The sequence below is a fragment of the Fusarium proliferatum genome, assembly GCF_900067095.1.
Source record: "Fusarium proliferatum ET1 genome assembly, contig: FPRO_scaffold007, whole genome shotgun sequence".
NCBI lineage: Eukaryota > Fungi > Ascomycota > Sordariomycetes > Hypocreales > Nectriaceae > Fusarium > Fusarium proliferatum.
Window position 1 is genome coordinate 548,542 of NW_022194796.1, and position 26,505 is coordinate 575,046.

Sequence of the window (26,505 nt, forward strand, 5' to 3'; positions counted from 1 at the left end):
AGGGTGTATTCGAGTCGCCCGAACAATGTTGGACTATCTACTTGTTGAAAGAGAGAAAAAGAATAAGCAAAGGAAAATGGCGCAGTGAGGAGTGTTCTTATGAAAGGGCCAACACCGTCGAATCCGCTGTATCACCTTCTATGGCTCTTATCGAGGATATCAGACACATGTGGGACAAGGCTAAGTGATCAAAATGTTGCATCTCCTAGGTTCTATCGTGGTCAGCTGTTAGTCCTGTATTACTGTTGACGGACCCATAAGAATAGAGCAACATGTCCTCCAAACAGCATACTCGCTACCCTATACCTACATGTCGATGGGAGACTTTAAGAGGCAATCTCGCACAACATCTTGCGCGCTGATCACTAGCCTGGGGCTTTTAAATGTAGGTAGTATATAAACTAGAGGTGCTGCTTACCGTATTTGACAGAGGTATAAACCTTCATAAGAACTTGTTTCTTTGTACTTAGTTATCACCAAAAGCTAAGCATATCAGAAAATCAATACGCCTGCGCTACAAATAGCGTCAAAGCGAGCATTGAAGATTTGTAGATTCGCTACCACCGATCTGGAGTCGCTCACAGAAAACAACACGCCAAATCAACGCAAGGACCACTAATCTACAAGTTTTATCGTGATTTACTAGGGAGAACAACCACATGCGCGTGGAGTTCCGGTGCCCAATGTTGGTCAACCCCAGAGGAAAGTGTCGATCACACAGTGGAAACACTGACCGCTTCCAGAATGACACATTGGGACCTCAACAGCGCCTGACACCATAGAGCTACCTCGGGGAGCAGGAAAACTTGCCTGAGACTTGAGAAGAGGATGCTAAAATGAATACAGTAAAGAAGTCCCTAAGCTTAAGCTAGAGTTGCCTGAATACTTATCGCTTAGGATAGAGGCCCTAACTTTTCTTACCTCCTCTAAAGCCATTTTAACCCATTCGATGCTGCTCGACGCGAAGTCCCAGAGTCGGGTTCGTTGGTGACGATAGGTATACAACTAATTACGCACCCCATACTTCCGCGGATTCGTCCCTAGCCTGGCGCCGTACGCAGGGTCGGTATTTCGCAACATTCTCGCTTCTGGAAGGCTAGAAGGCGAACCCCCAGACACTTTGACCGCATCCGTGTTTCTCCAAACTCGATATCTTAGCCCGCCGTGATGTTTGTAGTATTTCCTTATGCGGTTGCAGGCCAAGCTCGGTCCCGGCCGCTGGGATGCCTCATTGTACATGTGTGTGTGTTTCGAGGCGTGTAGTTCTGCCTATCCAGCCACAGCTGTATTCACACAACAGTAATAGCAAAACCTCTCCAGGCTGCTAAGGATTTTCAGTTCGACCCAGGGAAGCGAATCGTTGCCGTGAAGTGGCTCTCACTTACAGTCGTAGAAAATCTGATAGGATTTCGTAAAGAGGCTTTCCCTCAAGTTTACGCACCAATGGCCTATGACCTCATCGCACTACTAAGGCAAGCGGTTGTCGCGCTGGAGTGAACTCCTGGTTAGCGAGATGTCCCGGCCACAAGTCGGCAGTAAAGGCGCGAAACCTTGCAGGCATAGCCGTTTTATCCCTCGTCTCCGTGACTTCCAGCCGGGATATCAGTCGAACTCCGGGCCTGGAATTCTGACTTCTAAATCCAACGAGTACCAACTCACAATCCTGCCTGTGAATAAACCATGTCGGACATGGACAAGAGAACTGATGAGATGTCCATCGAGAGAGTTTCGAGGCTTGTCGTAGCACCTATCCGTATGTTTTCAGTGGCCAACCATGGGATATTGACTCTCCACTTTCCACGCCAAGCCGGCAGCCCAGCTCTCTCTCATGATGCTGGTAGACCCATGCCATGCAGCAGCAAACCCATGTTGCGTTTTTCAGAGTCGTTAGAAGTCAACAGGATGAGACTTTATTTGGGGATGGTAACAGATGCTAATCATGGGACCTGGTATTAACAACCTCTTTCGCCTCAAGATCTTCTCCGATCCGTTGATTATTGAATGACAGTCGCCCGCAAGTTCGTAGATAGCACCGGAAACAAAGGATGCATGCTTCTTCCCGGCATTGAAACTGGGTCGATAAGGCTTGATTTCAGATTTGGTCGCTGGATCCTTGCATGTCAGGTCAAGGCAAAGCTTTCGCTTGCACAGTGTCGCATGTAACTGTGGAGATTCGGGGAAAAGATGTGGAGAGCTGTTTTTTGGAGGATCTTCCCTTCGGATGGAACCTAGCAGGTCCAGGTACCAGTAACAAGGTGAAAATGAGAGTGAATGAGAAGTCCTTGTAGAGCGGCGGCGTGCCCGAGGCCCTATCCGTTCGGAGCCTGGTAAGATATTATTTCTCGCGATATGATCACAAGAAGCAACAAGGCCTGAAGCATGTTCTAAGGGCGATAGGTGCATATTTGGAAGCTTGGCGATGGCTCATGCAATAAGAGTAATGAAGACAACAGCCTGCGCTAAGCTTTTGCGGATTTGTTTGATTGGCCACTTAAGAGCTGCCGAGACAGAGCTGTTGATCAAGTTGGCAAGGCCTCATCTTCCATAACTCATGTAATTAGACAGAGGCTGAAAATAAGAAAAATAACAACGTAGAAGGGCAAATCGACCCTTTACGAGAGCCGGCCAGAAACGGCACGAGGCTGGATACTGGATTTGTCGTCATTTCGCTATTCGGAAACTTCGCGCAACCTCTCGTGCATGATACCTGTCCGACCAGAGATGGGCTTGCTGTGAGATGGACATGGTACCCGTTTAAATCGATTCCGTTGCAGCCGAAGGGACGGAGTTCACAGCCTTCCATGGGCAATCGTCTACCTATATTGAAGAAATAAATTCGCGCAAGTTCTTGCTGGAAAAGCAGCACTGTACCGTGCGTAGACTGTGATATCCAAGACCTCGAGCTTTGCTTGCTGCAGGCATTTTGGCTTCCTACCTCGTGGGCCGTGAAACCCATTAATGGATGGATGCAAGTGGTATAGAGCCTCGACCCACATGGGTGATTGACAATCTCACCGCACCGTTTCCTCAGTTGCCGTGTTCCGAGTTGCGCATTGGTCAAGGCGAGCTGTTTACTTGTTGGTGTGTTCCAGCAATTTTTCCCTCTCTTTTCCCGCGGCAATGTTGAGCAGTACAGGCTCATCGTGTATCTCCGCTCGTACCTTGCACCGGGACTAGCGTCCCTGTATATGCGGCCCGTTCGTGGAGAGCGGAATTGACCAAGCATTGAGTGGTACGAGCATCGGGTCTTTGTAATCTGGTGACATTGAAGCTACCTCGGAATGAGGTATGGGTTGGGTCGATTGAGATAAAAAGTCAATTGAGTGAGCGATTATTGATTGCTATGAGGGACAGTCAATCAATTACCTAGTAGATTTTTTTACCTAGCTGTAATAGAGAAAGAGGTACCTGGAATATCCCTCGTTGGAAGTTGGGAAGTCGCTACCTACTTCAGCTCCTTTACCTAGCCCTTGCCATTGCCTACACTCGCGTCGTCATAGGTGTACCTACCTACCTCACCTTTTCTCACTATGTATCAGCGAAGCTTCCCAAAGACAGATTGGAATATCTCGTCTTTCATCTACTAATCTTCTCTTGTCCACCCGAGCATCGTCCTAGGTACAAGTACCTACATTCTCCTTTTCGCACCTCAAAAACTCCCTTCTTTCGGCCACTCAGACACACCCATATCAGCAAATTCCAATTGATCTACATCCTTGTCAGTGACAATTGCTCTGTTTTTGTTTTGTTGCTACTGGTAGCAGCTCTGTAAGTCCGGTCCCACTTTGTAACGCAGCCCCAGTCTGGTTTTCACTCCCCCTGGTCGGTCTCTGGATTGGAGTATTATCATCACCACCTCCATCCGGGGCACTCGGGGGGCGCCAAATCCTGTACTTGGACATTGGTAGTATTGTACAGTGCACAAAAAGCCTCAGCGTCTCGAGATAGGATAGGTACCTCATGGGCTCCTCGAAGCCTGTCTTCCGTCGCACCACACCTCACTGCTCTACCCCGATGCGATGCTCACCCCCCTGGGGCTTGTTACCCACTAACACCATGGACCCAAGCAACCACTGAAAGAGACCCTGCTCGCTCGCCTTGACCTCTCTTAGCTGGTGTTGCCGGGGATCTGGACCCATTTTACGTACATAATCCTTTCCCTCGTTCGGGGTCGTGACGCTGTTTTCCCCACTTTTCACAGCTCTTGGGTGACTTTTGGTGTCAGATAGCTGATCAACAAAACCATAGAAGAGCCCGCCTTCGCGACCAGACTCATTTGCTGCTTCTTCATCACCCTTCAAGATCGCAAAGGTAGGTCAATTCCTTACTCACAGTCACGCTGCTCCTCTTTCGCTCTTCTCTTTCGCTCTTCTCGTCCGCCTCCGGGCCCATTGTACGTTCGATAGTCAAGCCAATTTCTGTGCAATGGCCGTCTCCTCAGTTCTGGAGTCATGCACATCGTCGCAATCCTGGCGCAAATGCCGGCACCAGTGTCTTCAGTGACATTTGCCAAGAATTCCGTCAGAACATTTCCTGGATGAATCGCTTTGGTCTCGCTCCCATGCAGCTCAATTGAACGACATCGCTGGCATCACCCTTTGAATTGGTGCGACATTGTCGCTTAGTGGAAGAGGGCGAGAATTTGCGAAGCGTGGGCTGTCTTGTCTGCCTATGACCGCTTTAAGGCGGCGCGGAGCCAAGGAAAACTCGGTTGCTAACATGTCTTCCTTAGCAATCTCTCCACTCCAGACACAATGGCCGCCATCAAGTCTCTCATGACCCGCGACGAGGTCGTCCACCAGCTTGCCAAGCGTCAAAACTGGGCCGCCAAGGAGCCTGGTGTTATTGTCGTCTTCTGCATTGTTGGCGTTGGTATGTCATGACTTTTACCTAAGATGTCTGGTGACAATGCTAAATCTTTGGATAGTCGCTATTGGCCTTCTCAGCCTCTTCCTCTACAGGAAGGCCATTGCTCGCAAGGCCAACAAGGCCTCTACCGTCTAAGCCGTTTGATGCGGATGAGGCCGACGTTAAGGAGAGTGGAGCGTGACCTGAGGCATAGTCATGAGCGTCTTTGGATTATGAGCCTCAGGTAGACGTGGTGTTACGACGAGGTGCCTTCTGCGACACATCGGGTGACCGACTGTGACCCCGTATTCCAGCTAACTGTTGCCGGTTACGTCCCTCACCAATTCCTCGCTTGTCAACTGCCAACGCAATCTGTTGCGGATAGCAGAGTTGACTGGCAATCTTTTGTACATACCTACATACCACCGGATCTCGTGGGACAAATGTGCTGGAGGGCGGGTTCTCGTCGAGTGTTCGCGGCAAGGTGGCTGTATTCTATCTTCTAATGCTACTGATACCTACTCGTTTGAAGCAATCAACAATAATCATCTACTTGAAATCCAGTTCCAAAACCAAACTCCAGCCTCGTGAATTCCTAACCTGAAGTGGGCTGGGCGGCTACTGATTTCATGTGTTATGATAATTACTTTTACATGTGTACCCATCAAGAGTTTAGGAATGCGTGTTGTAAAATACTCATGCATGCCATGATGCTGACCAGAGGATACTGTATCAGTAACCTTCTTTAGCTAACATGTCTGCTATGTCAAGATAGAATGCAATAGCATTGAAATTCTTCTTGATTCCCATCCACTCCCGGACTGTCCAACCAACACGATTGGACCAGTTTATCAGATCCAAGTGGCTCACTCCAAGGAGCGTGCCTTTGTATGTGCCCCAGTGGCTGCTCTCCACACTGACAAGTCCATCGTTGGGTCCCTCGGCCTGTGTCATGATGGCGTGCGGGTGCCGAAATGGACTCAGCAGCGCCGGCCGCTCTACTGCCGCTCCGTACGAAAAGTAGCGTACGTCTGGTTGATCTGGCGTGCTCGGATTGAACTCTTCAGCCATGTAGCGTCTCGTCAACTGTGAGAACGCTGCTGTACCGAGACCAGCTTTTTCAAATGTCTGATAAAGTTGAGGCAAGTAATGGTGCAGTGGCGAGACTTCTTCATCAAGTAGGTAGTCTGCAAATGCGCTTCCTCGGTGCGGCGTTGCAACGGTAACCACAGCCGCAACGCGGACTGGGAGCGGAGTGAGGTGCGAAAGCATATATCGGGCATCAAGACCACCCATGCTGTGCGCGACAATTGTGACGGCTTCAGGCATTGGAGCGTGGGCTTCAAGGGCGGAGCGGAGAGCAGTAGCGCGATCGGCAATAGAGGATGATGGAGGCACAGTAGGCGTCAAGACGGTGGCGCCTTGGGCAGTGAGGGCATCGCGAATGCCATGCCAGTATTCGACAGCTGGAAAGTATGGAGAGAGACGGAGTTCAGCGAAGCCAAAGAGGCCGTGGGCGAGGACGATGGGATACTTTGGAGTCTCTAGCACCAAACGTATTAGCAAGATAACCTCAGACACTGAAATTAGATGCGGTACCGTATTTTTCTCTTATTATCGCATAGTCGTCAGATATTTCCCTGCCTAACGCCTTTATCCTCGGATCATGTTCACGTGTAAGGTAAGCGCTGCAAGCGAAGCTTCGATGCCATTGCGCGCGGTATAGTTGCCGAGATAGGAGTAAATCAGGCGCGTTGCGCCATATTACCGATCTGTTCATGGATTGTTAAATCGCATGTGCGCAATGCGATAGAAGTGTTGGTGTAGAGATCCAGTAGTCAAGCGGAAAGAATGTCGCGAGCCAGTGACGTCACGGCGCCAATGCATGTGATGACCTATTTATTTTGTAGGTATGGGTGAAATATTTACGTTTGCGCTCCGCGTCTACGAAAAATGTAGAATGGGTAACTCTTCATCTTGGGATTGTTGGCTTCTAGTTTAAACGTAACTGTAAGTATTCTGCAATATTATAAAAAGCCTTCATAACATATAATCTATGGGCTCAGGTCTCCCCTCTATATTCAATGTTGATTGTTGGGGGCTTCCCCTTTTACTTGGGTCTTGAGTGTACAGCCTGACGGCAAATGAAGACTACGATTACACTATTCTTAAATCCACGTAGTTGATTGACGCTACCTACCTGCTGCAAGCGTCTGGAGATGATCTTGTCTTGCTGCAACTGATACTCTAGAGTCAAAGTAAATGTCTGTTAAACTGAGCTGGAAATGTTTTGATTAGGTAGGTATTCGGTATCTATTACTAACAATGGGATTCAAGATCCACGACAACCTCAAACTATATATGACAATAAGGTGATACTGGGGTTACATCCAAGCCTGGGTCTGGGATGTATATGTGCCAGTACTTAACCAAGAACTCCTCTTAAAACAGCAGATGAAAGGCACCGTGAGAGTAAGAACTCAACAGCCTGTCGTTATTCTAATAAAATGAAGAATTAATGGCACCATGATCGAGCCAGGGTCGGAATGAACTCTCACCCCCTTCTCAGTCCTATCAAAATCCTCCACACCCAGTATTGTCGTCATCATCAGCACATCAAAGCATTTATCCGGACAAGTCATGCTTTGGATCATTTCAACTCTTCTCAGGAGGTAATTGGCTTGGTGCATTCTCGTTCGTGACACCGCTGTAGGCTGGCCGTGCCTGCATGCCGTCGAAGGGACCAGCCAGGTTCTCCGCGATGGCTTCATCATAGCTGGGCGGAGCATCGTCATATGGAGGTGCCTCTTGACCCGGAGCTAGTTGTGGTGGATAGAGGGGATCATGAGCTGGCTGAGGAGGAACCTGGTTCGGAGTTTGAGAAGGCCGTTGCTGTTGAGCTGACACTGGGGCCGAGGAAACTGAGTTTTGCCTGGGCGGCAGACGGGGCGGGACGTTATTCGTAAAGGTTGCACGCCCTGGCCGCGTTGACCTTGCGGATTCAACGAGTTCAGGGGGCGGTGTAATACCAGAATAAACTTCGACTTGCGCAAAGTGCAGCGGTAGGAGGATGACCGGGGCGCTCTTGTTGGTAATGCCCTTCTTTGGCTTGCCCCAGGCTAGACCTAGCTTCAACTCGAGCTCGTATCTCCTAGAGAGATTACAAGTGACGAATGAGGGTGCCACAGTGTTGGGAAGAGGCAAATTCTTCCATACATGGTCTGGAATCACCAACTGATTCCCAACTTCGTCAGAAGGCCCTGTAGTCAGCGGGATGTTGATGTTGGGGTTTGACACGACAACCCATCGGTTGATCTTCTGGTTCTGGAGCTCGAGCGCGCGGACATCAGTACGACCTACAAGCTCCATCTGGAACGATACTAGATAGACTTGCTCTGGATTGTTGTTGAGCTTTTTGGCGATAAGCCGTAGTGGAACAGGCTTGTTGCAAGTCAAGACGCTTGGATGGGGAAGGCGTGCTGAAATCTCGATTGCTGGAGCTGGGGCAATATCTGCAGATGGCTCTGGTGTAGAGGGTGGTTTTGAATCTGCGCCGCTTCCAAAGTTGAAGAGAGAGGACCGCTTCTTCTCTGCCTGAGGGGTCATTGGCCGAAATGTGAAGGGACGACGAGCAAAAGCCTCCTGAGTTGTCGGCTTCGGCCGAGGCGGCTCAATAGGGAGGAACTTCAGACCGATCTGATACCGCCAATTTTCCTTCAGCAATCCCGGTCTCTGGATTGTAACCTTGATGTAGTAGCGAATTTCTGCCTCCATAGGATATCCTGTTAACGACGGAGGTAGTGTGCGGGTGACATGGCGAAGGTAGAGTTGCTTGCTACCATCCATGACCCTTACACCACCAATGCCAAACATTCCTCCGCCGCCAAAACCACCGACGTTGGCCATGCCGCCGATTTTCGACATAGCCATGGGGTCGCTGCATGCATTATTGATGGGAAGCTTGAACTTGAAAGGAAACTCGTGCTCGCCTGCTTGCAGGGGGTATGCACCGTAAGGGTTAGAAGAGCTCGCATAATAGTCATCTGGGAAAACCTGTTGTAGTTTGTATAAGATTTTATGGTTCTCAGCTGCGGTGCTGCCAGGAGGCCGTTGAGGACTAGGTTGTAGCCTGGCCATGTTCTGTGGATCAAAGGCATTTGGAGCCTGCAGAGCTGTTCCCGATTCCCCTTCGAGCTTGACAACAATGCTTCCGATTTGCTCGGCGCGGTTGAGACCCAGGATGATTCGGCCCTGTACCAAGTCGAGGTTGGTATAGAACTCGGGCTGGTTGTCCAGCGCTATTCGGATAGACATGATGGGTGAGACTCAGGAAAAGACCGACAATGAAAGAATAAGAGGGCCCCTGTGTGACGTGAGTGCTAGATCTGAGATTGATTCGGACCTAACAGTCCAATAATGTTTATCGGGCTGGAGTGAGTTGAGCGTGATTAGGTAGCTAGAGATCTCCACCAAGAGACTCTTCGTTTGAAGGAGCGTTTCACAATTTGGCGTATCCTCTCGAATAGCTCCAAGGTCTGTCAGTCTTGTATTCTCTGCATGGAGGAAACTTGATCGATTTCATTGACTCTTTCTTAGACGGATTGCACGGGAAACCTGGGTTTACTTAGTTGGATGTACGTCACCAAGGCTACTCAGCCTGAGCCAAGCCCCGCGATAGGCCTCACCGCACCTGACATGAAGGAGGGGTGACTGTGGCTAATTACAGGTACTGTGGCGCATGTGGCTTGCATGATCGGGTGCTTTACTGCCGCTTCTCCGACAAGCTTTTTGCTGTACTGTATCCGTATGTAGGTAACCGTACTCCGTACAGATCTGGCAACTCGAGATTGTGGCCCTTCAACCCAGTTCATCGAGGGCAATCTACCAAAAGTCCCTCAAGCAGGGGTACAAGTCGTCTCGTCTACCCAACCTTTTCACGCGGTCACATCTCCGCCGTGCCGCGATGAGTTATAAGATGTTTGGTGGAGAAGGTTCCAAGATCAATTCCCTGGAGATTGGAAATGCTGGTATCATAGACAGGGCAGGGCAGTGAAGGGGAACGCCCAAGCCAAGCACGAGGTGCTTTGCAATGCAGATGCACAGGACGCATGAAGAGTGTTGGTGATGACAACTTTTCGTGAGCGTCACCTGCTTCATCCAGCCTTGAAGCCTGTCGCAATCTCCACTATAACGTCCGACAGGATATCAACCAACACAGTTCTTTGACACACCCATCACATATCAACAACATGGAGGTGGATACAGACCGCAATTGGCACGATACTTTTGTCGGCATTGAGTCTGTCAGGGCAGGAAAGCCCGCGATCGACACCTCATAGCACTCACGGACCCTCTGCCGAGGTGTTTCAACGCCCACAATTTGGCATGAGATGTGCTGCATCTCGAACCAACTGCATATCCAGGGTCCGTCTGTCGACTTGGTGTTTGTCGTTCGAGTTCTCCCGAGGTCGACGAGGTTTCCTTTTAAGTCAGGATCGGCATTGTTCACGCCGCGCTTCGCACCGCCAATTTACGAGCCCTGTACTGTACATATGATGTGTCCCGGAACCACTCCGCGCTTCTGCAGCACCTCGAAGCTTTGGATCATGACATGACCCATCCACTTCCGAGTCACATACGTCGAGTTGCTTGCGACTTTATGGTAACTCCCGATCACCACTCGCGTTAGAAGAGCTCGCGGAATGGCACCATGCGGGCCGCTTGCCGCCCAAAGACCATCAACGCCCCATTTCGCGCTCGTCGACCAACCACGACAAGGCCTGGCCGCTTTCGTGGCCTTGTACCGCTCGCCCGCTGCGTCTGTGCCGTGCGGGCTGCCGCCGTTTCCCCGCCTTTATTCCTTCATGATTGGCACACTTAGCCCGCCCCCCATCTTAGCCAGCGCAACGACAACAAGATTTGTCACTTGCAGGTAGAGATTGCTATGTATGATCCTGGGCTATACAACCCTGTCAGGCTCCGGATAAGTCACACCTTTTCTGTCCATGTCATGTTTTGAGTTGCATAGCCATTTCTGTGCAGTTGTCCTAGTCATGTCAACCCATCACAAACCTTGCAAAACCACTTTACGGATGCCATCCTGGCTTATGATTACAAGGATCCAACACCCAACAACAACCACATGCTCTTTGATGCTCCATGCCCTAGATACCTTTCTCTTCACTCTGGCACTTTACAAGGGCTGGATACCATGTAACTTTGTGCTCCTCAACGTCGATCATGACCAAGCTTGATTGGTCGTGTTGGCTCTCGCATCAATTATGGTTCGAGCTTATGGCAGTTGTTCTTGTTCGCCATTGGACCGCCCAAAGTGCCGTTTAGTAAAGGCTGAATACCCGTCTCACCCGTCGAGACCTTGTCTAGCTTGTCTTTACTGTTGCACTGCATCATGGCCCTCCCAACAGTGATCCCCCTCTCTGCAGCGCCCCATGAGTACAGAGCCTCACATGCAGGGCTCCGCCCAGACCAGGCAGATGGCAGATGGTAGAGTTCTGATCAGTCTGTCTATATGTATGGGGGCCAAGCCATCCCGTCTTATTCTCCGAGTCCCCCTTTGCTTTTGACTTGGTTGTCAGCCTGCCATGATAATTTGCCAGCCTTTGTTGGTCGACACCCGACGATGGCAGGCGACTGTGGAACGACCTGTCCGGCCTCTGATGGCTTCTACTCATATAATCCCAGTGTAGGGGGCAATGCTGTGTTGCTTGTTGTCTTTGCTCTCCTTGCTCTCGCCGCCATCTATTTTGCTATCCGCTCTAGGACCTACCTCTTCTCCCTCGCACTCACCACAGGACTTTTTCTCGAAGCACTAGGATTTGTTGGCCGTATTCTGCTTCACTCGAAGCGAGATAGCCAAAGCCACTTCTTCCTCTTTTTATTCGGAACAGTCTTGGGGCCATCGTTGATTAGTGTTGCCATCTTCATAATCCTTCCTCACATTCTTGGCATTTATGGAGAGCCACTTTGTCCTTTTAGGCCACTTGTAGCTGGCCTCGTTTTTTGGGGACTCGGTGCAGTCGCTGTGCTATTCGAGCTTATCGGCATCGTCTTTACGGCATATGAATCTAATGGAGTCACAGTATGTTATCTCCACGATGGAAGCAAATAACTATCATGTACTGACCTGAGAAGCGGAAACAAGGAGCAGCGATCACAGCTACAGGTTTGGCCATTCAAGCCTTGTCATTGATAGCATGCACTGGGCTACACTTCTGGTTCACCCTCAGCTTGAGCACTCGTCGAGGAAGCCTTGACGCCCGGCACTCTCAGGTCTACTCCTCTTCTCGATTTAAGAAGTTCCTCCTAAGTATGTCCACGTCCTGCGGAACAACTATCATAGGCTAACACCGTCTTCAGCAATGGAGATGGCATCTGCTCTCTTGATCGTCTACTCCTTCTATCGGCTAGTCGAATTTGCAGATGGTGTTTCGGGGGATGTCTTCCAGAACGAGGCTGCCTTCATGGTGGTTGGAGGACTTCTCCCCTTGTTAGCCGCAGTACTCTTGATAGCCATCCACCCAGGCAATGCCTTTGCTGATGCCTGGGCCCCTACATCACCTCGCGGGATCAAACGTCAAAGTCGACCAACCCCTGTACAATCTCCCACCCCTAGTGGTCATCCCGTCCACCATTTATATGACCCCGACATTCGCAAGCAGATCTCGCCGACGTCACCAAAACACCGGAACTCAGCTGGACCACCTGAGCTTCCACAGGGATCCATGGGTCTGCCTGCGCATCCGAAGCCGGTGCCAAGGCCCCCGAGTCCTCGGGACCCCAATGCCCCGCGCAAGGGGCCACCCGTACCGTTGAATCTGGCGGCTGTGCGTGCATCACGAAATAGTTGCAGGGCAGAACAGAGAGGTTATGCACCAAAGGATATGGTGCCCGATGGAGAGCTGTGGTAACCAAGTTGGCGCGGAAGTCCATGACAATCAAGGAGGGTACTAACTGTTGTTAGACTGGAGAGTTGGGTGCGGTTTCAGGGAGCGCTGCTGGCTGGCTTACTCGCTGTGATCTGATATATGATATGGCTATCTACTCGCCATGATAGGTATGGGCAGCTTGTGGAATATTCTATGCTGGGTGCTCAAGGTGCTGGAATTGATGGTTCTCAGGCTGAGGACAGTGGATTTTATCAAGATGTTGGATTCTAATTAGCACTTGTATGGATGGCGGTTCTGGATTACATATAAGGTATATATATGTGCGCCCATTCGGGCACCTGCCTCTGCGTCGCGTCTAGGTCACAATGTGGATTTACCAAGTGATGAACTCCTGTACCAGGCAATACCAAGAAGATTACTGCTAGGTGCAATGGTATTCGACGGTACGATAAGGTGCTACGGCTTTGACAACTGACTGGTCTTAATGAGAACGGGTCGGTTTACGCTGGACTCAGGTTAGATTGTGATTTTTCACTGGGGGAACTCAGGCTCTATGGTCATGTGCAGCTTGTCTGGCTAGATCAATCATCCTTTTGCATAAAGCTAATACTTCACAGTTGTGTTCCCATAGTCTCTTTCAAATGCTGGACTCCTATCGGGTAATGTCTGATGAGCGACGGAAGCTTGTGAACGCGTTTCAAGGGCTACTGCGGGCGCAAAAGATGGATGATTACAACGAAACCTTTTATCATGGTGTTAGGGTCGCAGATGGCAACGTAGTCTACATAGAACTTGATATTGGCTGTCCTTGCAGCATGTGTTGGATGCAACGAGAACTGCCACTAACTGTAATCTCGAGGCTGCGCAGATCGCTCAGCATAACATGACTGTCAAAGTCAAAACCCAGAGTGCCAAGATGGGCTATCAATAGTGGTATTGTTGACTGGAATGCAGGGGTTACGGCCCACGATGTACAGCATGCAAGGCACAGAGGCATGTTTTTGCAGAGTTAGCGCCTCGCCAGGAACGGGAGGGCAAGACAAGATCGACCGGATCGGCCAGACTTGATGCTATCGGAAATTTATTTGACCCATTCGTGAATACAGTCGATCTATTGGATTGAAGTAGGAGATAGACCCCAAGAGTTTGGTCTCTTGTCTCAAGACGCATGCTTGTCTCTCATACTCCTTGGTCGTTCTAGTCGTTGTAGAGTCGGGACCCTAGTGGTCCAACCTCTGTCAAATATGTTGCCGTGTTATAGGATTTGAGATGAGGAGTCTGATGAAGGCTGGCATAAGGTCTCCAAATAGGCTGTCAAATTTATACCAATACTATTCCTGTCCATCCAAGTCTTGAGCATATCCTACCGAAAGAGGGCTCCCGTGTAACGTGGCCACGAGTTTGACTCAAGATGTCTCATGATCGAGAACAGAAGATCAACAGCGCTTAGCCAGGTCCGGCCAAGGGAAACTCCCACCAACGTTTTGGCTCCCGATGGACGACAATGTGGCTTTATAGGCCTCTGCCCTATACCCAAGAATACCCAAAGCTGTCTGAAAGCATACGCCATGGCTCGTCATCTCCCTTTAAAGAATGGGATTACCCCCGTAGACCACGATTCCTCCCTTCTCCAACTCACACTGCACTTCTAAATGCTCAGGCACCTATGTCAGAAACTGAGTGACTCTCCATACTCATCACCAATGTCTTGCTCATTTGCACTGATATCGGATATCATCAATCGTAAGCTCGGTAGAAGCCGTCCTTCCGAGTACGACGACGACGACGAGAAGACACGGGCTATATCCATCACCACTACTATCACCATCACGACGACGGCGACGGACTCGATTGGGTAGGATGGTGGTCCTGGAAAGGGCCGACTTTGAGCCCAGGCACGGCAACGGCCAATCTGTTTTTGACCTCAACGTTGCCCTGATGGTCATCACTAATATCTTGATGATTCTGCGATTGTATGTTCGTGGCATTATGGCCAGGAATCTTGGATGGGACGATGGGTTGGCTGTTGTTGCCTGGGTAAATACTTGTTGTAGTATCCCATCAAAAACCAGAGTACACTAAACATATGACTAGGGCCTTGTCGTGACCTTTTCTTGTACAGAAATCGTCCTCTTGACGAAGGGTGTTGGATATCACATACAGGATGTGCCGAGAGAGACTTTGCTTCAGCTTCTGTCAGTATGTAACTAAGCATCGAACCCTGCAAGTGTACTCTCCAGAACATTGACTGTTGACTGCTACAGCTGTTTCCTGTCGACAAGTTAGTTTTCATTTTGGCGGGTGGATTTGTCAGGCTATCAATCCTTGCTTATCTCCCTCGAATTAGCAGAGAGAGTAAGACAATCACCCACCTACAAGTTTCTGTTACTGATCTGAGTCTACAGGGTCTTTTATGACGTGCGTCTATGGAGTTTTTGTGGCAACCATAATTACTGCTGTGACTTCATTCTTGTTTGTCCTTTTGTCCTGTAGCCCGGTATCGTATGTTGATTCCTTTCTCTCCCCTGTAAATTACTCGGAGACTGAGTTTAATAGAGACGTATTCAACGCCGCAAATCCTGACAGACAATGCGTTTCAAAACATAGCCTGTCTCGTATGAGATGGGCTCACTCGATTATGTCAACTATTCTTAACGTCGTGATACTCAGCCTCTGTATATGGGTTTCAGCGTCAACCACCAAAACACGAGCTCAAGTCACCAAGATGACGTTGATGCTTCTGCTTGGACTGTTTGCTGTTGTTTCGACAATCACTAGGCTCATTCTTTTGCTTGCAACCAACATGAATGCGGACATGTTAGTCAACCACTGCGGTGTATTAAGAATAACAGCTGACATGTACTATAGAACTTACAACAGCCTTCGAGTAGCACCGTTCTTCCCCCTAGAGATCAACTCGGGTCTCTGGTGCAGCTGTCTCCCTGCTTTCCAGCCCCTTTTCGAGTGGACCAACAACCGCTGCTATAATCATTACAGCATGAGGAAACTATCTCGAAGCAGCGCCCAAGAGCCGCTGAACGATTCTTGGCACAGAGATTACATGACTGCGAATCCTCATGTTTCAATCCACGGGCAGCCAAGAGATTTGAGAGGAAAGAGGGCGGCATCGGATGCTGAATCAGCCACTGGATTCGCAATGTTGGAGAATGAAAGAGGCATCAAGTTGACCACTGAGTTTTCGGTGCATGTGGAAGACAGGGTGTATACCGGAGAAGGGTCAGAAGACATAGTATCAAGGACACCAGCGTGGAACGCATTCTGAGAGAAATTGTCCGGTATTGATAGTACGAGTTATACACTACTATACCTCAAAAATCTTGTAATATTGTAGTAAAAAGAAAGAGGAATGGTCATTAAGGCAGCATTGGGGCATTGTACAAATCTCAGCACCCCCTATTGATATTGACAAAGAGATTCATGAATCGAATCAACGTGGTTGAATAATACACTGTTCAACAAATGAGTGAGTTTTGTCGACGGAAACTTCTGTTCTTGAAAACGAAATCTCTAGTTCAATTCAAAGCAAGTACAAGAAACTGCACACCCCGTTACCGTGGTCCTTTGTTTCCAGTGCTGGCAGCTCTAATTAGGGATGGACAAAGGACTCGACTCGGGTAACTGGGTTTGTATAACCATCACAGAATATTAACGTCAAGAGTCTGGGGGAGGGCGATTGGAGTCCAAAGGTTCTATATTTTAACAATTATCACTAGTTCAAAACAGAAACTGCCGATGAACTTGGGCACACAAGACGTAAAAACGATCAATGAAGCGTACCTTAGAACAGACAGGCTATTTAGCATACTGAGAGGGTAACATAGAATAGAAATGAGTGTGATACTAACCATTGAATGTTCGTCAGAGTCAACTCTCAATGAAGTTGTTTTGCAGTAAAGATGTCTGTCCGTGTCCCAAAAAGGGGAACACGCTCACCAACAGAAGACCTTCTCAAGGATTCGATGCATCAATGAACCAGCGTTGCCTGTATTCAACTATTTTAAGTCCCGGTTCGGAGAGAACACTCATCTTCAGGGTCACCACACGGACACTATTGATGGACAAACCCTGTTCAGCCCCAAGTGATTGCTTTCCAAGGAATTATTAAAGCCTCCGAAACCCTCGATAGTTGTCCATGCCACGACCAGAGACTCTTTCACAGACAGCAATTTTCTACCCATCTGGAACCAGATTTTAAATCTCAAAATGATGCAGGATAACAAATTGGAGACGAGACAAGACGTTCAGGAAACAGGAGAAACAGTTCATCACCACCAACAACAGCCATCCCTCAAAGACACTGGCTCCGGATCTCCCCACAGCCAGAATGAGCCTTGCTTCGATGATTACACCACGTCACCTAAGCCAACCAGGACTCAAGTGGCTCGAGAGACTATAGAAACATACAAAAATTACAGAAACAAGCGAAAGACAAAGGATCTCAACTGGTGGGGAAGCAAGCATCATGAAGCCGAAAGAGGCGATCCAGATCGTGAATTTGAGTTCGCACGGAACATGCCAGTATCAAACCAAGATATCAAGAGTGCGCAACAAGCGTATAATTCTAGAGTAACTGACCCTTTTACAGGTAAACCCAACTCGCTGGGCCCTCACTTGCGACCTACAACTCCTCCAATGGAGAAAGCTGAGAAGCAGATCAAAGGCCTGGAGAACCAAGGGATTAATGTAACTCCTGGACTGAGAGAGGAAGTGACTAATCATTTTATATCCAACAGTGGGCTCCATGCTGCTCTCTTAATCTGGTGCAGGAACAAGAAGGATGTCCCTGTCCAGTATGTCAACGAGTACATCAAGAGCATGTCTCGACTGAAGCTCGAAATGGCCACGCAGCAGCGTGACGTGACAGAGAAGCTAGGCCAAGCCATCAAAGATTGCGAAGAAAGGGAATTTCGCTGTCAGCAGCTGCAAGCTGAGAACAGCAGGCTCAAAGAGGAAAAAGAGAAGACGGGCATACAAGCGAACCCTCTAGTAACTACACAAGATGCTCGTCAACTGGCTTTGGGTCCTGACATGACAGCAGTGGGCAAGGCGGAAGAGGAAAAGGCGCACCTTGAGGATTCCTCAATAAAATACAACAAAAATTCAATTCCGCCTCCAGCTATCGTACAGCTACATGGGAACCCGTTGGCTTCCGTCAGAGAAGCCTCCGAGTCTAGTCAGAGCTCACAATTATCACCTGTAACTACGGAAAGCTTGGAGAAGAAGGTCTCTGAAGCAGAATCCGAAAGGGATACTTTCTTAGATCAGTTACCCAGTGAACAGGATACGACTGGAAAACTTTCAAGCAAGATAAAGGGACTCGAGGAGAAGCCTTGGTCAATGAAAGCCGAAAAGTCCAATGCCACTCAGGACGATGCTTACAGAAACAGGGTCCAGGAATTGGAGTTCCAACTTCAAAATCTCAAAGAGGAGCTTCGAGCCCGCAACGACGGCATAAGAGTCCAGGGAAAGCCCAACTACACCACGGTTGACAGTCTAATCAATGCGGTTAGGAAGGAGAATCAAGGGATACATGACGAAGAAGAAGCACCGAACGTCGTGGACCGAATCAACTATCTGAATCTGGTCTGCTTCTTCCGAACTCGCAACTATCTTCAACTGGCTCTGCGGGAGGGGGATCTTACATTGGCGAAGATTCTCCTGAATGACGCCGACAAATGGGTCAAGTCATGCAAAGAATATCTCGAAACGATGGATCCAGAGGTCAATCTGCAGGTCGAAGGCTCTATGCTGATCCTACATGGTATGCGTCAAGTCTTAACAACCGAAGACGAGAGTGTGCTGATCGGAGGGGTCAAATACGTCAAGCATGGACGTAATGAACTTAGTAGGCTCCCAAAAAGTGACTCTTTTTCACAGCTTGTCCAACTTGCAGATTCTATCCTCCAAGCGACCAAGTACGACGAGGAACAGAATAGCCTGAGTATCAAAGGACTTCCGCTCAATCCTTTTAGAAGGAAGAACAAGCGCCAGTACACCAAAATTCCGGGGACTATCAAGGACGACCCAGCCATGAAGGCAGAGGCGTTACGCCTTACAGGCGTCCATTCTCCTTTATCTCCCCATAAATGGAGAAAGGAGAACTGAGGTGATGCGGTTGGCCCTCACAAGTATGGCAACTGGGGACATTTTTAGTTTAAGTGTCGTGATTTTTATTTATAGACTTATCTATCGAATAGTAGCAGAATATTAGGCTATTAGGCTTGTCGTATTTGTTTCAATAGTTCCTCCCCTATTCTTTTATACATTCGTATTCTCTATAGGCTCTTATAACTTGGTATAGTCTATTCGTCTAAAATAATGCTGAAGCCAAGGTCTGTATACTGCTTGAGTAACTTGTCATCCTTTACGTATAAATGATGTATCTCTATTTCTCAAATATCAGAACTATGGAGCACTGTAGCCCCCATCGATAACAAAGTTGGCACCAGTGGCGTATGTGGAAGCGTCTGATGCTAGGAACAGATAAGCACCTTGGAGCTCATGAGGCTCGCCCTCACGGCTGTGTCCTTGTCAGCAAATCGACTGTATACAGACAGAGAAATCATACCCAAGAGGAATCTTGTCTTTCCAAATGTCCTTGGTCTCTTGTGGCACAAAGTTGGAGATCTCAGTGATGATGTAACCGGGAGAGATGGCGTTGGCACGAGCATATCGAGCCCACTCAACAGCCAGACTCTTGATGAGGTGAATGACACCAGCCTTGGCGGCATTATAAGCAGCCTGGAGTTGAGGAGTGTTTACAATGCTTCCACTCATGGACGCCGTGGCAATGAAACTACCAGATGTGTAGTTTGTCAAAGGTTGGCCGTCAGTATCAGTCCCCTCGACCTTTTGGCGACGCCAGTGTTTAGCTGCAGCTTTGGCAGAGAAGTAAGTGCCGTCCAGGTTGGTCTGGACAACGTCACGGTAGTGATCGAGAGGGCCATCGATCATGGGACCTTTCGTCCAAGGAATACCGGCATTAGCCACGAAGATATCCAGCCGACCATTAAGGTCCTTGATTGACTGGTCGACAGCCTTCTCAACAGCTTCGGCATCTCTCATATCAACCTGATAGGCCCTGACTGGACAAGTAAAGTTAAAGGGTAGACATTTAAGTAGAGGTTGCAAATACTCTACCTAAGACGTTGTATTTCTTGGAAAGTTCTTCAGCACGCTCTTCAGCTTTGCTACTGGTACGGTACCAGATTGCAATATTGGCACCGACCTCAGCGTACGCTTCGGCGATAGAGAGACCGATGCCAGCGGCGGCACCGGTAATGATGGCCGTCTTGCCCTGAAGAGAGAACCGCTTCAGAATGGAGCCTCCATCGACCACGCGATTGTTATCATGGACGAAGTTGCCTCCATTGAGGGGGTTAAGATCAGACATGTTGGGTGCTGCTTCTCCAACAAATAAGGTATGTAAAGTGATGGGGAAGAGAAGACAGAAGAGAGACCATGTCTCAAAAGATATGATAGTGAAGATTGTAAAATATGAGCCTTTATACGATCTAAGGATAGCAATTGCTGGCCAAATCCCCTCACGTTATTTCGCGCTCCGGAACCCTTCCCTCCATGAAGACCCTCTGTTTATTATCAATAATCAGTGGCATCGGCGACTCACGGCCCTTGGATAACAAGATGCTCTCCCTAGTTGGGGCATTCCGAAGTCTTTGACAGGACAATTCCTTGTCACCACCGTTGTTCCGTCTCCATCGTGAAGTATTCGGAGTTACCCAAACAAGACGACTGAGATCACAACAGACTAGCGGTCGAAGGAGCATTTGACGACTAAAGCCGTTAGCTGTATAAAAGAAGAAAGGCTTGATGGAGACAGTCTCGGCTGTCCGTCAATGAGACCGCTGATTCCATGGTATTGAGTCTCTGATTGGCTAGGACCCTTGCTTTGGGGATTGTGGGAAGAAGTCCCTAGGGCCACTTCATAAGGTAGTTAAGGTTCACCATCAGCAGCATCCACCATTGCAAGGTACCTAGGTAGTGGAGGAGTTTCATGATATATGGCCCTGGAGAACCCCTCAGTTGTTGTTACCCCTCATAGGCCCCCGCATACTTAACTTGGCCAACTTGGCCAGTAAGGTAGGTAGACTCCGGCTCTTGGCGACTCCCGTCTTTGGATTCTTCGATTGTGAAGGGAACTGGCTTCCGAATGGAAGGTGGCCTGTGATTGAATCTATGACCATGATAAGTCAAAATAGGTCTAGGTCTTGCGTTCATTGAAATAGCTTTCCCATGCATTCGAGCGTTGATTGAGGATGAAGCGTCGCACTTGCCTCTATGTTTTTAACGGTATACGTTGTCTTAGGTAGGTACCTACCTAGGTAGATAGGTACGTCACATGCCCTCCCACCATCATGATGCAGACCCATGGAAGGAACCTTCGTGGGGATCTCAACCTACTACAAAATCCAGCGCCACAATAAATCAAAAATTTGAGCATCATTTACTTTTTGAATTTACTTTTTGAATTTAATTTTTTATCCATCATGGCAGACACAGCAGCTGCCCCTAGGTCTCATCGTCCCTATGACTCAAAGCTCGGAATAGTCACAGGTGGCTCTCGAGGTTGATCTCTCACAAATCACTTCCAATTTACAAGGTCACTGACTCGGTCAAGGCATTGGTGCGGCTGTTGCTGCGAGACTCGCTGCAAAAGGATGCAATCTTCTCCTTGTTTACACCACCAACTCGTCCACGGAACTAGCTAGAAATCTGTGCGGCGAGCTATCATCTCTACACAGAATTCAATGTATTGCAGTACAGGCCGATTTAGGCGAGCCATCCGAAGCATCTTCCAAAATCGTTGAGGCTGCACGTCGCCTTCATAATTCATATAACTTAGACAAGCCCTTCCAAATCGATATACTAATCAACAATGCCGGCGTCTCATCTAACCAGCATATGAATGATGAAAGACATGGAAAAATCCAAGACGCTGAGTTTCACCGCGTCTATAACGTCAACGTCTTGGCCCCCCTCCTCCTAACCCAGGCTGTCGCCCCGCATCTTCCCACAAACCGCGCGGGCCGCATTGTCAACGTTTCCAGTGTATCTTCGTCTATCGGGTATCAGGGCCAATCTGTTTACGCAGGGAGTAAAGCGGCCTTGGAAGCAATGACGCGGACCTGGAGTCGTGAGCTGGCTACTCGTGCTACAGTCAACGCGGTCAATCCCGGACCTGCTTGGGGAGATATGTACGCAGCCGCGGGACAGACTTTCTGGAACATAAACCAACCTTATGTTGACGCAGCCCCATTGGCGCAGTACAACGGCGAACCGGAGGTTTTGGCTATGGCCGGGACTGATGCTGAGCGGTTTGATCGAACTGTACGTGAGAACATGGGTTATCGAAGGCCCGGGTTTACGACCGAAATCGCCGGTACAATTGATATGCTCTGTTCAGAAGAGAGTGGGTGGACAACAGGAAGTGTAATTTGTGCGAACGGAGGCATGAAAATGTCAATTGCTTAGAGGGTTTCCCGCACACTTTCGTCAAACGCTAGCAAAGACATAGATGAACGGACCGATCCCAGAACTTCAATGGTTGTCACATCCGAGTGGGTTCCCGCTTCATCAGCAAAGAGCAACCCGGGTATCTAGCCGTTGTGATTGCTCAAACTAGCAAATTATAGCACGAGCTTCCACAAGGCAAGTCCAGCCGGTTTCAGAACAACCGCTGGTCGAGTGAAAGGACCAGGTGTACAGTCGATCATCGATTTCCGTCTTTTCATGTGGTTAGACGCATGTTGCCCATGTCGAGGTGACAATGAAAAATTTGTATGAGAAAACGACCTCTTGCATATGATTGCCTTCATAGCTTCTCGCCTTATGATTGCCCAGGGACATGACTGCGATTGCGGTACTACAAGTACAACCGCGACAACACTGTTGGCGTCCCGGGGCACGGCCAACAAATCAGCCACTCGTGCTAAGCAATATTTATATATTTTGGAGGTCCGACGGCTTCTGGCAGGAATGAAACGGTGGCACTTCGTAAAAGGGAGTGAAAGCCCTGTCATAGATGTGTGCAACCATCTACACCATAAAAGATGCCGAGTACTTTGCAAAGAGCCGCCTCGACATTGTTGGCAACCTCATGTAGCGACATCAAGCATATCGGTTTCACACCCAATGTTTTCCGACAATGTTTAACAGATTCGGCATATCTGTCAGCTTGACAAAGCATGCTTGTATCACACGAAGCCGTCGCATCTGGGGTAGAAGCCGACGATACACAGGGATTGCTCTGATACCAAGGTATATGTCTTGTTGAAGTTCTGGCCGAGGGCATTCAAGCGACCGAAAAAGATGTAAAGGAGGTTTCTGCCAGTAGAACAAGACGATTTGAGGCACATCTCAAGATAATTTTACTTCATCTTGATAATATCATTGGAAACGACCCTCCGCTCGACGCTTCGTCCGATCCTTACGCCTCCTTTTCGAGGTTCTGGCGACACTCTGTCACCTTCTGAGGCTTCCTTTCACTTCATTTCTGGAGCAAACTCGGATAGGATGCTGGCTCTATCCTGCGATGTCATCTTGCGAACCTCAGGAAGTACTTGGGAAGTTTCATCTTATTTCGTCCCCACATAAAACGATTCCTCAGAGTCATGAAAAGGAGTAAGATATAAGCAAGTCTGAGACACCTTAAGTCATACAACACACATGCGGGTTGTGTGGGCGTATACTCAGGGACGGAAGGTTGGCTATCCCTACAGACTCCTTTACTTGTTTGCAACGGGTCAAGCATTTAGAAGTGACCAAGCCATGTGCAAAGAGTTGCCACAAACTGAGGATAAAGTTTAATGAAAGTTACTCCTCTCATGAACTATATTCTGCGGCGAAGTTGTCACATTTATCTGGGCGTTTTGTATTTAACTGTTGCTCCTGAATGACATCCAGAAGACTCGTGATGAGGAAGCCCACAGCCTCGACTTGGGGCTGAGATGCTGTACAGAAGCTTTTGTTTATACCCATATTCTATTGAGCCATATGTATCTGATCAATGCAAATGGTCATGCAGAAGTTGAAGCACAGTTTCAGCCACAAGACGCGTCAGAGGTGGCCGAAGCAGCTCATATGTTGGCAAAGAACAAGTGCCTTTGACGGTAGATGACGGACAGAGATTGAAGTGGCTTTGAAGCCAACACGCAAAATTGGCACCGAGATTAAATGTTTGGTTAGGCGTGTTGATCCGATCTCGAGCTGCATCCTTCATGGTGATTCATGCCAGTTCCCGCGATCTTTGGACTCACAACCACTCACAGATCAACTTCTGGTATCAGTCACACGCTACCCAGAGTACCTGCATATATGTGGACGGTAAAGTATCTGTCAGTAAGTCAAAGCTACAGGTACGTCACTGCTAATGCGATGAGCTGCTCTTGAGTTCTCTCCGGAGCTGCTTCGAACGTCCGGATGGATCCCACATATTGATCACCAATGGTCCCTATGCGAATATTTGGAAATATTTACGATAGAACGCGAAAGTGACAGGTTTTTAGATTAAAGCTTCTGATCATGTTAGCCAACAAAAGATACGAGAGAAAGGCAACGCCCATGAGTTCCGAACATTGGCTACAACTCATTCAGTTGTCGCCGTGTGACTTCGGAGATTGATCCTCTGACACACTGATACCTTACCTGACTTAGTTCTTCACGATCATTGTGTCTTGTCCTACTTAGTACGGGCCTACTTCTTTCTCTCCCTCTTAGTTCTGTCAACACAACCTCTTCCTCTTCTTCATATCTAAAAGTCTGTGCCAGTTCGATCCTCCAACTTCACCTACACTTCGATCTAACAATGTCAGGCGGTTCGACACATCCGGATCCAGTCTTTGCCGCCAAACTGGCCCGGCGTCAACAACTGAACTACAATGCCATGATTGTCTTTGCTGCAGCTATGACTGCTTTATACTTCACCATTTGCATAACCATTCTTCTCAGAAGGCTTTGCGTTGATCTAGGTGCCTCGCGCAAACCAAATACCGCCACAGCGATCTTCCGGTAATGATCTGTCCTCACCCGGAACGGAACATTGGTTTAACTGTATCACAGGCGCCTGAGAGCGAGTGCTCTTGTAAATATCATGAGGCTACCGTCGGGAGGATATACTCTTGCTGTATTCGGATATCTAGTTATAAACGCCATCGTCACTATTATTTACCTGGACAACGACAATATGCCGCTTCTTTCCAACATGGCCTCTCGAACCGGGTGGTTAGTTTCCAAACAAACTCTTGACAAAACTTCTAATAACGTAATATTTACAGGATGGCTATTGCAAATCTCCTCATCGTCGTCTTTCTCTCCCTCAAGAATACTCCCATTGTCATATTCATGACCTCCTCTTATGAACGCCTTAACATTCTCCATCGCATAACCGGTTACACTACTCTCATCTTTGCCATAGTGCACTCTTGCAGTTATGCTGCCGTGTTCGGTGCCCAAAAATTTCTCCAGCGCTTGCTTGCGATAGAAGAAATCTTCGGCATGGTCTCTATGGGCTCATTCCTAGTCCTTGGCTTTGCCGGTGCTGTCCTCCGGACGTGGTGGTACGAACTATTTTACTACCTTCATGTGGTTTTCTGGATCCTCGCTGTCATCATGACCGGCCTCCATCAGCCGGAGCCTAGCAAGAAGGTTCTGTACGTCATTTCTGCTTCAGCTGGAATTTGGGTCCTCGAGCGAGTCATCCGCCTGGCACGTATCATCGTTAACAGCACCAATAACACCGTAACTCTCACGCCGCTCCCTAATGGCGGTACTCGTGCCACACTTGCCAAGGCACCATATGGATCTTCATCTGGTAAACATGGCTTCCTTTGGATCCCCGGGGTACGCGCCGTTGAAACCCACCCTTTCACCATGGTTGCTACTGATCCCCTCGAGTTTGTTGTGGCAGCCCATGACGGATTCACTCGGGCTTTGCACAAGTGTGCACTTGAGTACCCAGGAATCACATTGAAAGGGTCAGTTGAGGGTCCTTACGGTAATCACCCTGATGTCAAGGGGTATGACAAGGTCATGCTTATAGCAGGGGGTAGCGGTGCAAGCTTCACGGTTGGCGCGGTTCTAGATATGCTTAAAAGCCTGGACACAGATGCTGAGATCGATATCGAATTCGTATGGATGATCAGGAAACCAAGTAAGTCCACGTTAAAAACCGTGATGTCGCAATACTAAGCAATCTTGCAGCATATTTCACCTGGTTCGCCGAACATATCGAGACTCTACGTCGAGACCACCGTGTCTCGACCAAGATCTATGTAACACGAGCTTCAGAAACCGAGATTGTCCCCCGGAGACAGCTTCCCTCCGCATCGCACACGTCTTCAAGTAACACTTTTGTCGAGTCCGACCCAGAACAAGACGGTCTTTCCCATGTCGATACTACCCGATTATCACTAGACATTGAGAAGAACGAAGCTCTCCCACCCGTGATAAATGCTTCCCTAGATGATATCTTTGACGTTGGGAGACCAGATGTCGCTTCACTTGTGGAAGAACTAATAGCGAGTACGCCATCCGACAAACGAGTTCTGGTGATGGGCTGCGGACCACGGACACTCACGTCGGCCATTCAGAACGCGGCTGCAGACTGTATCGTGGAAAACAGAGCTGGTGTTGAGTTGCATCTGGAGCAATTCGGGTGGTGAAAATAAGTTCATGATTGGTCTTATTGCACATAATTGCAGATCTAAGCTGG

The 26,505-nt window shown here is 48.7% G+C and overlaps 9 protein-coding genes across 9 annotated transcripts; 6 read left to right on the forward strand and 3 right to left on the reverse strand.

Annotated features, from left to right (window-relative positions):
- Window positions 1-4,754: 4,754 nt before the first annotated feature.
- Window positions 4,755-5,004, forward strand: FPRO_08003 (uncharacterized protein; the record flags this gene model as incomplete). The annotated part of the gene is made up of 2 exons (XM_031233879.1): window positions 4,755-4,872; window positions 4,928-5,004. The coding sequence occupies 2 exons, from the start codon at window positions 4,755-4,757 to the stop codon at window positions 5,002-5,004; spliced, it is 195 nt and encodes a 64-aa protein (XP_031083672.1).
- A 576-nt stretch (window positions 5,005-5,580) lies between these two features.
- FPRO_08002 (uncharacterized protein) lies at window positions 5,581-6,628 on the reverse strand (the record flags this gene model as incomplete). Its single annotated transcript, XM_031233880.1, has 2 exons — window positions 5,581-6,392; window positions 6,448-6,628. 2 exons carry the CDS (start codon window positions 6,626-6,628, stop codon window positions 5,581-5,583), a joined length of 993 nt encoding a protein of 330 aa, XP_031083673.1.
- Window positions 6,629-7,503: 875 nt separating this feature from the next.
- Window positions 7,504-9,162, reverse strand: FPRO_08001 (uncharacterized protein; the record flags this gene model as incomplete). The annotated part of the gene is made up of 1 exon (XM_031233881.1): window positions 7,504-9,162. One exon carries the CDS (start codon window positions 9,160-9,162, stop codon window positions 7,504-7,506), a length of 1,659 nt encoding a protein of 552 aa, XP_031083674.1.
- A 2,326-nt stretch (window positions 9,163-11,488) lies between these two features.
- Window positions 11,489-12,776, forward strand: FPRO_08000 (uncharacterized protein; the record flags this gene model as incomplete). Its single annotated transcript, XM_031233882.1, has 3 exons — window positions 11,489-11,947; window positions 12,001-12,175; window positions 12,226-12,776. The coding sequence occupies 3 exons, from the start codon at window positions 11,489-11,491 to the stop codon at window positions 12,774-12,776; spliced, it is 1,185 nt and encodes a 394-aa protein (XP_031083675.1).
- A 1,682-nt stretch (window positions 12,777-14,458) lies between these two features.
- Window positions 14,459-16,038, forward strand: FPRO_07999 (uncharacterized protein; the record flags this gene model as incomplete). Its single annotated transcript, XM_031233884.1, has 7 exons — window positions 14,459-14,610; window positions 14,651-14,792; window positions 14,850-14,954; window positions 15,020-15,110; window positions 15,161-15,257; window positions 15,312-15,572; window positions 15,624-16,038. 7 exons carry the CDS (start codon window positions 14,459-14,461, stop codon window positions 16,036-16,038), a joined length of 1,263 nt encoding a protein of 420 aa, XP_031083676.1.
- A 941-nt stretch (window positions 16,039-16,979) lies between these two features.
- FPRO_07998 (uncharacterized protein) lies at window positions 16,980-18,881 on the forward strand (the record flags this gene model as incomplete). Its single annotated transcript, XM_031233885.1, has 1 exon — window positions 16,980-18,881. One exon carries the CDS (start codon window positions 16,980-16,982, stop codon window positions 18,879-18,881), a length of 1,902 nt encoding a protein of 633 aa, XP_031083677.1.
- A 300-nt stretch (window positions 18,882-19,181) lies between these two features.
- FPRO_07997 (uncharacterized protein) lies at window positions 19,182-20,169 on the reverse strand (the record flags this gene model as incomplete). The annotated part of the gene is made up of 3 exons (XM_031233886.1): window positions 19,182-19,296; window positions 19,345-19,861; window positions 19,917-20,169. 3 exons carry the CDS (start codon window positions 20,167-20,169, stop codon window positions 19,182-19,184), a joined length of 885 nt encoding a protein of 294 aa, XP_031083678.1.
- Window positions 20,170-21,283: 1,114 nt separating this feature from the next.
- On the forward strand, window positions 21,284-22,268 carry FPRO_07996 (uncharacterized protein; the record flags this gene model as incomplete). Its single annotated transcript, XM_031233887.1, has 2 exons — window positions 21,284-21,362; window positions 21,415-22,268. The coding sequence occupies 2 exons, from the start codon at window positions 21,284-21,286 to the stop codon at window positions 22,266-22,268; spliced, it is 933 nt and encodes a 310-aa protein (XP_031083679.1).
- Window positions 22,269-24,600: 2,332 nt separating this feature from the next.
- Window positions 24,601-26,455, forward strand: FPRO_07995 (uncharacterized protein; the record flags this gene model as incomplete). The annotated part of the gene is made up of 4 exons (XM_031233888.1): window positions 24,601-24,803; window positions 24,855-25,016; window positions 25,070-25,944; window positions 25,995-26,455. 4 exons carry the CDS (start codon window positions 24,601-24,603, stop codon window positions 26,453-26,455), a joined length of 1,701 nt encoding a protein of 566 aa, XP_031083680.1.
- Window positions 26,456-26,505: the final 50 nt, after the last annotated feature.